This window comes from Salvelinus fontinalis, chromosome 27 (assembly GCF_029448725.1).
Source record: "Salvelinus fontinalis isolate EN_2023a chromosome 27, ASM2944872v1, whole genome shotgun sequence".
In the NCBI taxonomy this organism is placed as follows: domain Eukaryota; kingdom Metazoa; phylum Chordata; class Actinopteri; order Salmoniformes; family Salmonidae; genus Salvelinus; species Salvelinus fontinalis.
In genome coordinates, this window is record NC_074691.1 from 36,041,935 (window position 1) to 36,056,805 (window position 14,871).

The window sequence follows — 14,871 nt, forward strand, 5'->3', positions numbered from 1 at the left end:
TCCCACCACAGCAGCGCCGGATTAACAAGTCATAGGCCCCAGGCCCCCTTTTGATTTTGTTAGTCACTCTCACTTAGATATCATTAACATGACAAAATGTGTAGAATTGCAGGTAATTCGCTTTAAAACGGCAAAAATTACTATCCACCCCATGGCAAAATGTGTAGAATTGCAGAAAATTTGCTTTAAAACGTCAACTTCTTTGATATGCCCCATGGCAAAATGTGTAGAATTGGGTTAAGCGGATTCAGGCCCTGTGAAACCCTGCATTCATCAGGCCCTGCACTACAGCCACTATCCCACCACAGACTGGACTGCCCCTCAAACCACTTCTTAATGAGACGCCCCAAGGGGGTCTAAAGTTACACCAGCACCGCCTACCCCCCCCCCCCCCCCCCCCCCCCCCCCCTCTGACAAACACCCCTAACTGAGCTTAGTCATATTAACGTGACTGTCTCACTGGGTCATGGACAGGAGGACAGTTTCAGTGAATGGAGCTGACATTACAAGCTTCAAGTTTCAGTTAGGCTATGTAAATACAATACAGGGTCTGTGTTAAGTTGTGACTTCAATATTTCACTCCGTGTTGGGATGAGATGACAACCGGTAGAGAGATATTGGATGATTGACGTGAACAAATAATGTTTTGATTGTCTGTTATGAGCCAAAAGGTGTAGGACAGGGTAAACAAATCATGCCCTTCATCAACAAAAACAGACCTGACGGAAAAATAAGCTTCTGTCATATTCAGCGACAACACTTGTAGGCTATTTGAGACGTACGTTCATATGGAAAATAAAAAATATCAAAACTCTCAATTAATGCTTTAGTAATTTATAATCATTATAAATATCCAAATCACTATGCAAATGATGTAAAACATGCAGATGAATTGTGTGTCCTATGTCTTTCCTTCTCTCCATTTATAACACAATAACAGACCGGCTAAATCTGATATAACAGTAGACTATTTTAGCTCCCCAAATCCCAAGAGCCAGAAATTCCTTGACAGTTTTGTTGCATTGTCTGAGCTAATCATCTTCCTCTTTTTATAAAAGTAAAACGTCAGACTGAAAGAGAATTATTTCACATCAATCGGTTAACACCTTCATCATGACCCAACTATAATCAACCATAACACAATAATGGAAAAAAAATCTAGAAATAATCCCTTTCACTTCCCTCTGCCAACCATTCCTTATTTTTGTACCAGTCGGACAGCCAGGCAGTCAGGGGCGGTACTAGAACCCTCCGTCTCCTAGGTAACTACACTCCGTTTTAGATGGCGTCCCATCAGGAAGGAGGCCTCTGAGTGACACAGGATAGACTTTCTAGTGAACCGTTATGTAGAAGTTCTTATTTGGGCTTGTATAAACTCTTGGTCCCGCCTCCAGGCTCCAGGACGCTGATCCTGGACAAGGGGGCATATTTAAGGGACACCTCTCACCCTCATCCTTTTATCTCAGTGGAAACTCCAGTCTTGGCATACAACTTGGTGAGTGTCTTCTTTCTGCTATTGTTCATGTTCCAGTACTGCCCTGTGGCACTGTTTCCTCTATTGGACTCAGTACTGCCCTATGGCACTGTTTCTCTATTGGACTCGGTACTGTATATAACACTGTTTCTCTATTGGACTCGGTACTGTATATAACACTGTTTCTCTATTGGACTCGGTACTGTCTATAACACTGTTTCTCTATTGGACTCGATACTGTCTATAACACTGTTTCTCTATTGGACTCAGTACTGCCCTGTGGCACTGTTTCTCTATTGGACTCGGTACTGCCCTGTGGCACTGTTTCTCTATTGGACTCGGTACTGTCTATAACACTGTTTCTCTATTGGACTCAGTACTGCCCTGTGGCACTGTTTCTCTATTGGACTCAGTACTGTCTATAACACTGTTTCTCTATTGGACTCAGTACTGTCTATAACACTGTTTCTCTATTGGACTCGATACTGCCCAGTACCTGTAGCCGCTCTGTTTAATGAATTATTGGACTACTTCAGACAGACGACGACAGAGGGAGGGGTGCTGAGAGGAGAATGGCTACATGACTTGTTAGTGCTAGAAAGGATCCACACTCAGCTATTCTTAGAGAGCATTGTGGTCTGTGTTGTTGTCATTTTGGAAAGGGAAGAAAGGCCAGGATCTTGGTTTACCAGCCGGGTGCTACTATTGAAAGAGATAGCACATAGGGATCACCTGTAGACTTAACACCTGCAATGGATGCCTACCTACTTCTAATTGGCTTTTAGAGAAGGACGTTAATGAGAGAGCTTGAGAAGGAATTGTTTTGTGAGAAATTGTGAAGGAAGAATATTAGGAGAAAGAAAGAGCCTGAGAGAGAAATGGATAAATAAAGGGAGTCGAATGGGGAGAAAGAGACTGCAGGACAGCGGCAGTTGCCCGGCAGCCAGGGCTTGTTGTGATTGATTGACATGCCATGCTGTTGGCAACACATGCTGGTGACAGGCCATGCTGGTGGCAACACGTGTGAACAGTGACCTGAGGCTCTTGTGGATTAGAGGGGGGGGGGGGGGGTAAAACAGGGCGACAGAGTGGCCACTGTGTAGTACCAGGTCTTCCGACTCCTGACCACTGGCCAGGCAACCTGACTAGGCCTCAGGCACCCTGACCAGGCCACTAATGAAGGGAGCTGTCAGGCCTCCTGACCGCTGGCCAGGTCACTAATGAAGGGAGCTGTCAGGCCTCCTGGCCGCTGGCCAGGTCACTAATGAAGGGAGCTGTCAGACCTCCTGACCACTGGCCAGGTCACTAATGAAGGGAGCTGTCAGGCCTCCTGACCACTGGCCAGGTCACTAATGAAGGGAGCTGTCAGGCCTCCTGACCACTGGCCAGGTCACTAATGAAGGGAGCTGTCAGGCCTCCTGACCGCTGGCCAGGTCACTAATGAAGGGAGCTGTCAGGCCTCCTGACCGCTGGCCAGGTCACTAATGAAGGGAGCTGTCAGGCCTCCTGACCACTGGCCAGGTCACTAATGAAGGGAGCTGTCATGCCTCCAGGCCACTAATGAAGGGAGCTGCCAGGCCTCTAGGCCACTAATAAAGGAAAGCTGTCAAGCCAGGGTTGGAGGGATCAGACTCAGGGGCTGGCTGGCTGGAGGGTGATGGATAGACGGATGAAGCTTGCTGGAGGGTGATGGATAGAGGGATGAAGCTGGCTGGAGGGTGATGGTTAGAGTGATAGAAAGATGAAGCGATAGAGAGAGAGGTGGACTGGAGGGAGATATGGAGGGACAGTAACACATATTTTGAAGGGAGCAGTCAGGCTAGGGAGGGAGCGAGAGAGAGGGAAGGAAGGAAGGATAGAGCTATAGAGAGAGGAGGCTGGAGCGATAGTTACACTTGCTTTGAAGGGGTCTGTCAGACCATGGCTGGAGAGGGGGATGGAAAGATGGATGAAGGGATAGAGGGATGGATGAAGGGATAGAGGGATGGATGAAGGGATAGAGGGATGGATGAAGGGATAGAGGGATGGATGGAAGGATAGAGGGATGGATGAAGGGATAGAGGGATGGATGAAGGGATAGAGGGATGGATGGAAGGATAGAGAGATGGATGAAGGGATAGAGGGATGGATGAAGGGATAGAGGGATGGATGAAGGGATAGAGGGATGGATGAAGGGATAGAGGGATGGATGAAGGGATAGAGGGATGGATGAAGGGATAGAGGGATGGATGAAGGGATAGAGGGATGGATGAAGGGATAGAGGGATGGATGGAAGGATAGAGAGATGGATGAAGGGATAGAGGGATGGATGAAGGGATAGAGGGATGGATGAAGGGATAGAGGGATGGATGAAGGGATAGAGGGATGGATGAAGGGATAGAGGGATGGATGAAGGGATAGAGGGATGGATGAAGGGATAGAGGGATGGATGAAGGGATAGAGGGATGGATGAAGGGATAGAGGGATGGATGAAGGGATAGAGGGATGGATGAAGGGATAGAGGGATGGATGGAAGGATAGAGGCAGGTATGGAAGGATAGAGGGATGGATGAAGGGATAGAGGGATGGATGAAGGGATAGAGGGATGGATGAAGGGATAGAGGGATGGATGAAGGGATAGAGGGATGGATGAAGGGATAGAGGGATGGATGAAGGGATAGAGGGATGGATGGAAGGATAGAGGGATGGATGAAGGGATAGAGGGATGGATGAAGGGATAGAGGGATGGATGGAAGGATAGAGGGATGGATGAAGGGATAGAGGGATGGATGAAGGGATAGAGGGATGGATGGAAGGATAGAGGGATGGATGAAGGGATAGAGGGATGGATGGAAGGGATAGAGGGATGGGTGGAAGGATAGAGGCAGGTATGGAGAGGGACTGGGGGGACAGTAGCACATTCTGTCCAGCTCCCTTCCATGGGAAACAGGAGTTACTATTGTGCCGACAGCTGAGGGACCTCCAGGCCACCACTGTTACTTGTCAACAGACAAGCTCCTTCAGCTGCGACATAGCTCTGTTAGAGATAGGGGAGGAGGGGGAGGAACGGGGTAGAGGAGGGAGAGGGAGGGGATGTAGTGTTCCGTGTGGCTGCTGTTTGGAATGACAAGGGCCATGGCTAAGAATAGAGAGTGATGTGGGGGCTCTACTATGTCCCTTTTTGGCTTTACAGGGCCGCTCTGACGAAGAGGGGGAAGATAGGTTATCAGTGGCCCGTAAGAGGACTAGGTTATTTCAACAACACTTTTGAAAAGGTCTTTCTAGGAACATTTGAAATATTTGCACTTTCTAAATAGTGAAAGTATGACAACATAAAAAAAACTGATATCATGAAAATAGGCAGTGCAGTACTGTTTATATATAACCATAATGATAAGATAATTCACCAGTCAGGATGTCTTTAATGTAACAGGTGCATCAATGTAGCTATAGTGCTTAACTGTTAATGCATAGAGGTAGCCCCCAGTCTAGTGATAATCTCATGTACTGGGTGTTTGTTATGGTGTTACTGTAATTAGCGCCCAGGCGGAGCTCTTACCGCCGTGTCTCTCCTCCCAACAGAAGGTCATCCAAAACAAGACCAATCATGTGTGACGACGATGAGACTACTGCCCTCGTGTGCGACAACGGCTCTGGCCTGGTCAAGGCTGGTTTCGCCGGTGATGACGCTCCCCGCGCTGTGTTCCCATCCATTGTTGGACGCCCCCGTCACCAGGTACGCTACTTGCAGAGAAAGAACGGATAGCCATTGCCGGTTACTAACGGATTTGTTTGTGTACTTATGCCATGACGTAAAAGTTACGAGGCTATAAGGTGACATATTGTGATGTAGTGATACAGATAATGTAGTGTAGTTTACGTTTGTAGCGTTGCATTGGTAATAAGACGCACGTCTAGCCATGCGTAAATTTGGGGTAAAGTATGATTCACGCGTTGTGCGTAGTGCGAACCCTCCTGACCTATGCTTCCTCTCTATGCAGGGTGTGATGGTGGGAATGGGACAGAAGGACAGCTATGTGGGAGACGAGGCTCAGAGCAAGAGAGGTATCCTGACTCTGAAGTACCCCATCGAGCACGGCATTATCACCAACTGGGACGACATGGAGAAGGTGGGTACGAGAGACAAAATGCTACTAGAGATATTGGACACGATTGTAGGATGATAAAAGCAGTACTTCATATCTCAAGATACACACATACTTAGAGACAAGAAGTGAAGGATACTATCCAATATGAAGTTAAGACTTATCGACACACATACATATTTTAAAAAAGGAACATAGGAAATATTTATTGAGCTAAGTTATGCCAAACAGCATGACTTCAAAGGGACAGCTTAATCTTTCTCTATCTCACAATGTGTTATATTGTTCCAGAACCACTTCTCTGACCGTGTCTGTCCTCTACTTCCTCTACCAGATCTGGCACCATACTTTCTACAACGAGCTGCGTGTGGCCCCTGAGGAGCACCCCACCCTGCTCACGGAGGCTCCCCTCAACCCCAAGGCCAACAGGGAGAAGATGACCCAGATCATGTTTGAGACTTTCAACGTCCCCGCCATGTACGTGGCCATCCAGGCCGTGCTGTCTCTTTACGCCTCCGGTCGTACCACTGGTGAGAAACGAGCAGAGGAGAAAGGCTCCATACATTAACATACAATTCAGATCCAGTGCATTATTGAGTCTCATGCAACCTTTCATTACATGAATCGTAGTTTACACCATTTAAGATAAACATAAAGCTGTTCTATTCTATTTCCTCTGGTTGTACCACTGGTGAGTTTCCACAGGACGTCAGACCATCACATTTACCAGAACCACAATAAACACCACATGGTGTAATGCCACAGAAGCAATATATTGACTTCTATCAAGACGTGCTTTAACATTAACAAGTGCTGCTCACATTACTCACATGATACCTTAGAGACTCTATAGGGATAGTGATCTACTACAACAGGGATAGACAACTAGATTCAGCCATGGGAAGTTCTTGTCCGAGTGGATGGTCAGGGGCGCCGGAAACATAATTATAATCATTTGTACACTGCAAATTGACCACAGGTAAGCCCAAAAAATGTCAGACCTCCATTACATTGAGACACCATAACATATTTCTCTCTTTTATTAGTGGGAATACTTGGGAACAGAATTTTTTTTGCTGAATTCCTGGTGATTTTGCAGTCTTTAAAAAATATATATTAGAATGTTTTACTAAAAACTTTGGGGGAGCAAAAAAAAATCTCTTGCGGCCCAGTAGTTAGTCCATCCTTTCCTCAGGTATTGTGCTGGACTCTGGTGATGGTGTGACCCACAACGTGCCCATCTATGAGGGTTATGCTCTGCCTCACGCCATCATGCGTCTGGATCTGGCGGGTCGCGACCTCACTGATTACCTGATGAAGATCCTGACAGAGCGTGGCTACTCCTTCGTGACCACCGGTAAGATGGACACATACAGGATATAGTTATACAGAGACAAGATGAGAGAACATCTTTGAGGCTCTACGTAGCGTCTATGAGGCTCTATGTAGCGTCTAATGTAGAACTTGATTCACCAACACTCTGAATCTGCCCCCTACAGCCGAGCGTGAGATCGTGCGTGACATCAAGGAGAAGCTGTGCTACGTGGCCCTGGACTTTGAGAATGAGATGGCCACCGCTGCCTCCTCCTCCTCTCTGGAGAAGAGCTATGAGCTGCCTGACGGTCAGGTCATCACCATCGGCAACGAGCGTTTCCGCTGCCCAGAGACCCTCTTCCAGCCTTCCTTTATTGGTGCGTATCTCTTCTTCCTCTCTCTCCGTGGTCTGACAGATCCCTTCTCTCTCTCTCTCTCCTCCTCTACCTCTCTCTCTCCTCCTCTACCTCTCTCTCTCCTCCTCTGCCTCTCTCTCTCCTCCTCTGCCTCTCTCTCTCCTCCTCTGCCTCTCTCTCTCTCTCTCTCCTCCTCTGCCTCTCTCTCTCTCTCTCTCTCCTCCTCTATCTCTCTCTCTCTCTCCTCCTCTGCCTCTCTCTCTCTCCTCCTCTACCTCTCTCTCTCCTCCTCTGCCTCTCTCTCTCTCTCTCTCTCCTCTGCCTCTCTCTATTTCTCTCCTCCTCTGCCTCTCTCTCTCTCCTCCTGTCTGGTCTGGTCTGGTCTGGTCTGGTCTGTCTGTCTGTCCGTACGCACGTACCTCTGGTTCATCTATTCCTTACCTAACCTTACCATGTAGCTTTCCACACACTTACTTTCACATTAGACTCCATTAGACTGGAGCTCCCGAGTGGCGCAGCGGTCTAAGGCACTGCATCTCAGTGTCACTACAGACCCTGGTTCGATTCCAGGCTGTATCACAACCGGCCGTTATTGGGAGTCCCATAGGGTGGGGCACAATTGGCCCAGTGTCGTCCGGGTTTGGGTTTGGCCGGGGTAGGCCGTCTGTCTCTATTTCTTCTCCTTCATTTTTTAAGAAATTAATTTGTTGAAACTGTTCAATTATTGTCTTTCTCTCTCTTTGAGTCAACTACTCACAATTTATTCACTGTGGTGCTAGCTAGCTGTAGCTTATGCTTTCAGTACTAGATTCATTCTCTGATCCTTTGATTGGGTGGACAACATGTCAGTTCATGCTGCAAGAGCTCTGATAGGTTGGAGGACGTTGTCCGGAAGTTGTCATAATTACTGTGTAAGTCTATGGCGAGACTGAAAACCATGAGCCTCATAGGTTTTATATTAAAGTTGATGTACCCAGAGGAGGATGGAAGCTAGCTGTCCTCCGGCTACACCATGGTACTACCCTACAGAGTGCTGCTGAGGCTACTGTAGACCTTCATTACGAAACAATGTGTTTTAATCAATTATTTGGTGACGTGAACATATTTATTATAGTTTTATCTAAAAAGGAAGAAAAAAAATAGAATAATTTTACACAGTTCCTTTTTATGAAATTCACTGAGGAGGATGGTCCTCCCCTTCTTCTGAGGAGGAGCCTCCACTGGTTGCCATATATGTTACAGCACTGCTCTGCCCTCTAGTCTCCAATGGACAATACATTCAGTTACAGTTACAGAGTCCACATACGTAGCCATTTACTGTGAGCATCATCTATTCCTTACTTTTCTAACTCCTGTTGGTCACCTAGGGTCCTGTCTGTAGAGGTGTCGTTGCTCACTAAGTGTCTCTTCTCATCTCACCTGCTCAGGTATGGAGTCCGCTGGTATCCATGAGACCGCCTACAACAGCATCATGAAGTGCGACATTGACATCCGTAAGGACCTGTACGCCAACAACGTCCTGTCAGGAGGAACCACCATGTACCCTGGTATTGCTGACCGTATGCAGAAGGAGATCACCGCTCTGGCACCCAGCACTATGAAGATTAAGGTGGGGGAACATTTCTATTCAACACAGGAGGAACTCTGTTCCAATGTCCACCAGGGTTAGGGTGAATTTATTTTCAATTCCAGTCAGTTCAGCAAGTACAATGAAATTCTAATTCTCTTCAATGCTTTTCCATTAAGAAAATTTGGAATTCGGGAATTGGAATTTGGTGTCCACACTAGGGCACGAGTTATAAACGAAGCCATGTCTTGGGCGTGTATTCTAAGTGGTATGATAGTATGGAGTAGTTCCAACAATATCAGAGCCTTGGATAAACTGTAGGTCTACAGGATTTGTGTTCAGCAGTACATGGGTACACACAACTCTGGTTAAAATAAGCAACACTGTCTGTCCACTGTGGTAGAGAGCAGCAACAACTTCTGAAGAGTTCTTAAACCTACCCTCTACATTTCCTTCCATACAATCCACTACAATATCATGCTAAAAATGGCATTTTGACTAGAATGGTTAACTCTGTATACCCACAGCGCTTATTCAAATGAGCAACACGTGTACACTGCACCGCGCAGGAAAGGACAATAGCTTCTGAGTTCTTAACCGACCCTCGACATTTCCTCCTCCGATAGATCATCGCTCCCCCCGAGCGTAAGTACTCGGTCTGGATCGGCGGCTCCATCCTGGCCTCTCTCTCCACCTTCCAGCAGATGTGGATCAGCAAACAGGAGTACGACGAGGCAGGTCCTTCCATCGTCCACAGGAAGTGCTTCTAAAACATCCCATCTACCCACACCTCCTCCATACACATTCACGCTCCTTCTGTTGTTTGCATTTCTACCTATGTCTTGTGCTGTATATACAGTTGTAATAAAATAGTTGTCTGTAACAATAATCACTGAGATACTCGTTGTTGGTCATCTGTTGCTGGGTTTGAGGGAACACACATTCTGAATACATAAAATGGTCAAATTTACATTGGTGATTAGACCAAAGCATCTGGCCCCTCAGTTATATTAACTGTTGTAATTAAATCATCATCCACCACATCATGAAATTATATATCTCCCAAATGAAGATGCTGGTAACAGTATACCTTCGATTTCAACACAACGACTAGTAGGCTTACATCCAAATATCACACAATATTGTTTCCTTCATCAATTTACTCAAAATACAGCAGCACCCTTAGCCAGTTGACCTTATCTAAAGTAATGTCTTAGCCAGTTGACCTTATTTGAAGTAATGTCTTAGCCGTTGACCTTATCTGAAGTCATGTCTTAGCCAGTTGACCTTATCTGAAGTAATGTCTTAGCCAGTTGACCTTATTTGAAGTAATGTCTTAGCCAGTTGACCTTATTTGAAGTAATGTCTTCGCCAGTTGACCTTATCTGAGGTAATTTCTGTATTTGACATTGCAGCCTTCTTGAAAGGTGAGTCAAGAGTGACTGATCTAACTTGCATCATAAAAAAACTACTCAGTATGATTTGTAGATCAGTCAGTCACAATTTACCCATGATACATCACGGTTTTGATGCTCTTGAACACAGCCATTGACTAGGCTAGGGCTAGGCAGGTTCAACCTGTAAGCCTACTAAGTGCTAAGGTGATGATATAGCGCCGCCTTCAGTCTGATTAATGTATTGCATCTTCCAGGCAGAGGCTCTTTCATTGAAGGGTGTGTCCTCACAGTGCCACAGGTGATAATGATGCCAATAATTGCACACGAGGAACAACAAGTGACTTTTCAGAGTCATCGGCAATTGTGCTGTTAAAATAGTTCACCTGGAAGAAACTGCTAAATAACATTTAGGACTACTCTGCTTTTACTGTTTATGTTTCACCTGCAAGTAGAGTGACAGAAAAATGAAGATTTCAGATCGGCCTAGTGACATGGTCCGTCTCTCTGTATTGGAACATCTCCGTGTGGTTCACGGGATAAAGCTGAAGAACTGTGGACGGAAGAAAGAGAAAAGGTTTACAGGTGGTACCAAAGTGTTTGGAGTTCCACTGGAGAGTTTGCCGTTGTGTTACATGCCTCAGTGTGGGCTGCTACCCTGGTAAGAAACTAGGGTTGCAAAGGTACCGGTAACTTGACCAAACTTACCTGAATCTTCCGTCATTTTGATAATTAACAGTCTATGGCAATATATCGTAAGTTTGGTAATTTTATACTTTAATAACTTTAGACAAATATATTTTATAGATATATATTACACTTTAAAAAAATGTATAGTTGTGTCCATGAGTTTCTAGTAGATACAAAATAACGTTCAACAGAAAATTGCCTAATTCATGAAAAAGGCATCTAATCAACAATGGCATTATATTGAATTACCTATGCAGCTCTTCCAACTATTGACTTGTTTCACAACTGCCACCAGTTTGATGTCAAAACATTGGCAACGAATCCATATTGACACTAAAATATTAGTGTATAATAATGTTAATTGCTGAAACCCTCATTAAACACCAATGATATTCACTATATATATATATAGGATCATGTTTTATATTTAAGATAATGATTTACTACTTTTCCATTTCAAATTCATCTTATTTTATATATTTTACATGTAATAAGGCCAGAGGAGACAGAAAATTACACACACCTGTGATAATCTGAAGTACCCAAAAGAGCCACTAGATGTCTTTTGATAGATTACGTAAAATCCTTGAAAGATGCCGAAATTTCGGTAGTTAACTGATTTTCCTGTAAAAACCCTCTTTGCTACCCTAGTAAGAACACAGGCTCTAGTCTAACAATGAACAATGTGCAACTGAAGTGAGAAATAAGAATTCCTTTTAATTATTACAACTTCAATGTAGCTTTCTAGTGGATGCCTGTGAGCATCTACTGGAGCATGCTGGGACTGATGGCCTTTTCAGAAAGTCCGGCTCTGTTGTTCGTCTGAGGACCCTTAGGGTAAGTGTGTGACTTCAACATGCACGGATTATTGTTGATTTAAAGGATGTCAATTTAAGACCTTTGTTTTGTTATCTGATGGACTCTGGACTCTAATCCCCCTCTTTACCCTCTCCCCCCCTCTTTCCTCACCACACCTCCAACAATATCACAGGCTAAACTAGACCATGGGGAGGCGTGTCTATCCACAGCCCTCCCCTGTGACGTGGCCAGCCTTTTGAAGCTGTTCTGCCGTGAGCTTCCAGACCCCCTATTCCCCTCAGACCTCCACTCAGGTAGGCAGCCTAGAGGTTGGAGAAGGTCGTTGGTTTAAATCCCGGCTCTAATGGGGGAAATTCTGGGCCCATATTCATAAAGTGTCTCAGAATAGAATTGCTGATTTTAAAGATCAGGTCCACTGCTCTGAGGTGTTTCATGAATACAGGTCCTGTGTGAAGTGGGTCTGTGACAATAATAGATGGCAACACATTTTCTTTCTCCAGCCCTGCTGAAGGCCCAGCTATTACCCACTTTGGAGGAGAGGGCCTTGGCCACCCAGCTGCTGTCCTGCCTACTGCCTGACAGGAACTTTGCCTTCCTCAGTTACTTCTTCCACTTCCTCTCAAAGGTCTCCCACAGGTAATATGTTTGGAGACAGTGTTGCTATTGTAGGGGAATAGCAGGCAACAAGGAAAGTGTACTAGACTGTTTACTCTGCTAACGTTCAGCAAATGGTTCCGAAGCATCGGCTTTCGGACCAGCAGGTTCGAGACAGCTTCTACCCCCCCAAGCCATAAGACTGCTAAATAGACATTAGTTGTCTATCTTGCACTGACTTTATGCACTCACAAGACTTACACTCATCATTTGCTGCTGCTACTCTGTTCTTTATTTTACTCTTAATATAATCTATTCTGATGCCTAGTCACTTTACCCTGTCTTCATGTACAGCACATATCTACCTCAAATACCTAATATCCCTGTGCATTGATCTGGTACTCCCTGTATATAACTATTACCCTGCACATTGATCTGGTAGTCTCTGTATATAGCTATTACCCTGCACATTGATCTGGTACTCTCTGTATATAACTATTATCCCTGCACATTGATCTGGTACTGGTACTCTTTATATAGCTATTATCCCTGCACATTGATCTGGTACTGGTACTCTTTATATAGCTATTACCCCTCCACATTGATCTGGTACTCTCTGTATATAGATATTACCCCTGCACATTGATCTGGTACTCCCTGTATATAGATATTACCCCTGCACATTGATCTGGTACTCCCTGTATATAGATATTACCCCTGCACATTGATCTGGTACTCCCTGTATATAGCTATTACCCTGCACATTGATCTGGTACTGGTACTCTCTGTATATAGCTCTGCTCACTGCAATTTATTAATCTTGTATTTTTATTTTAACTCTCCATTGTTGGGAAGGGCTTGAAAGCAAGCATTTCACAGTAAAGTCTACACCTGTTGTATTCAGGGCATGTGACATATAACATTTGTCTTGAAGCTTAGCTCTTGTGCCGTAAAGGTCCAGACCATTCTTTTTCTGGAACTCCGATTGAGACAATAATAAAAATACCATTTAGCAGATGCTTTTGATCCTACAAGTGACTTGTAGTTCTGGTTCTTATTGAGATCATCAATTGTCTTTGCTCTGCTTTTCTATCATTTTTCCAAGGTGTGCAGAGAACAGGATGACCAATAGTAACCTGGCTGTGATCTTTGCCCCGAGCCTGCTTCGTCCCAGCCACGGAACAGAGGGGATGGACACATATATGAAACTCAAAGCTGTGGTCTATACCTTCATAGAGAATGTCCATTCATTTGGTATGACTCTCACACCCCTCACTCTCCACCTCGATTGCTTTCACCCATCAGATGTAGGACGAGACTCGTATGATGATGTCATGTAGGGGGGCTCCCGATTAGCGCAGCGTTCTAAGGCACCATCTCAGTGCTAGAGGCGTTACTACAGACCCTGGTTCGATTCCAGGCTGTATCACAACCGGCTGTGATTGGGAGTCCCATAGGGCGGCGGACAATTGGCCTAGTGTCGTTAGGGTTTGGCCGGGTTAAACAATCGTTATAAATAAGAATTTGTTCTTAACTGACTTGCCTAGTTAAATAAAATAAAAACTGTCTGTCTATAGGTGTGGTTCCTCAGGTGATCATGGAGGGCATCCCAGGTCATGCTGAAATGTCTCCCTGCAGGAAGAGACGGCCACTCAGAAAGAGCCTGGGTTTGGAGGCTTTCCCAGACATTCAGCTTTTCAGGAGCAAAACATTTTGCTCAGGTACATGTTTACAATCTATTTTTTCCACATGAATTTGGGCTGTCAAATTGTGTGTGCAGTATAATGACAATGTTTCAGAGGCTTATCATTTGAGCTTGTGATACATTAACTTCTTTACCCAGGGAAACCAGGCTCAAGTCCTTCAGCTCGGTTGGCCAGATCTCCCTCCACCCCAGTGAGGACAGAGAGCTGCAGAGTACAGAGCAAAACACTCAAAAGGTAAAATGTAGTTTTGTATGATATATCTTCTTTACAGAGAAAGCGATCAAGGTAGGGTCCTGCCCCACATGGGTGGAACTATTACCAGTTTTCATTCCCTGTCCGTCCCTCCTCAGAATGGATTCGGGAAACGTTGGGTGTTTTTCGGCCAAAAGGCTGAAGGGAGGTGACAGTATCCGCAGGTATCCTGGTCTGTCTGGTCTGGGAAAGCTGAACCTAACCCCCTGGAAGAGCAGGAGACGCACCACTCTATAGTCTCTATCAAATAGAGAGATCTTAATTCATCAGACATCAAGGCCCATATCTCAGTTGTCATTGTTTTGCATTGAAGATGAAAATGAAACCCAATGAATGTCACATTGTATTTGTCTTTAGAAACTTTTGGACATCTGGTTATTTAATTTATTTCCCTGTACATATTTCCTGTAGTCCACCTGTCCAACATGTCTGTAAAACTAACATTTGTTTTAATAAATAGGTTTATTTTTAATACTACTTTGGAGTCAAAGGTATGAAAATACTATTTTAGCCACATCTTAGGCTATTGCATGTCTGTCTGCTAATTTGTAAAGCACACAAAAACGAATATGGCACACTGATTCGCTTAATTATTAACATTGTCCGCCGACCAATGACAT

At 44.9% G+C, this 14,871-nt stretch overlaps 2 protein-coding genes across 2 annotated transcripts; both read left to right on the top strand.

The window, feature by feature from the left end:
- The first annotated feature begins 1,388 nt into the window (after nucleotides 1–1,388).
- Nucleotides 1,389–9,692, top strand: actc1a (actin alpha cardiac muscle 1a). The gene is made up of 8 exons (XM_055885654.1): nucleotides 1,389–1,495; nucleotides 5,036–5,189; nucleotides 5,455–5,583; nucleotides 5,894–6,089; nucleotides 6,755–6,916; nucleotides 7,059–7,250; nucleotides 8,657–8,838; nucleotides 9,423–9,692. Exons 2-8 carry the CDS (start codon nucleotides 5,061–5,063, stop codon nucleotides 9,564–9,566), a joined length of 1,134 nt encoding a protein of 377 aa, XP_055741629.1. The 5' UTR covers nucleotides 1,389–1,495; nucleotides 5,036–5,060; the 3' UTR covers nucleotides 9,567–9,692.
- An 818-nt stretch (nucleotides 9,693–10,510) lies between these two features.
- LOC129825504 (inactive Rho GTPase-activating protein 11B-like) lies at nucleotides 10,511–14,779 on the top strand. Its single transcript, XM_055885656.1, has 8 exons — nucleotides 10,511–10,851; nucleotides 11,621–11,717; nucleotides 11,872–11,992; nucleotides 12,200–12,335; nucleotides 13,399–13,547; nucleotides 13,871–14,014; nucleotides 14,137–14,233; nucleotides 14,350–14,779. Exons 1-8 carry the CDS (start codon nucleotides 10,658–10,660, stop codon nucleotides 14,486–14,488), a joined length of 1,077 nt encoding a protein of 358 aa, XP_055741631.1. The 5' UTR covers nucleotides 10,511–10,657; the 3' UTR covers nucleotides 14,489–14,779.
- The last annotated feature ends 92 nt before the right edge of the window (nucleotides 14,780–14,871 follow it).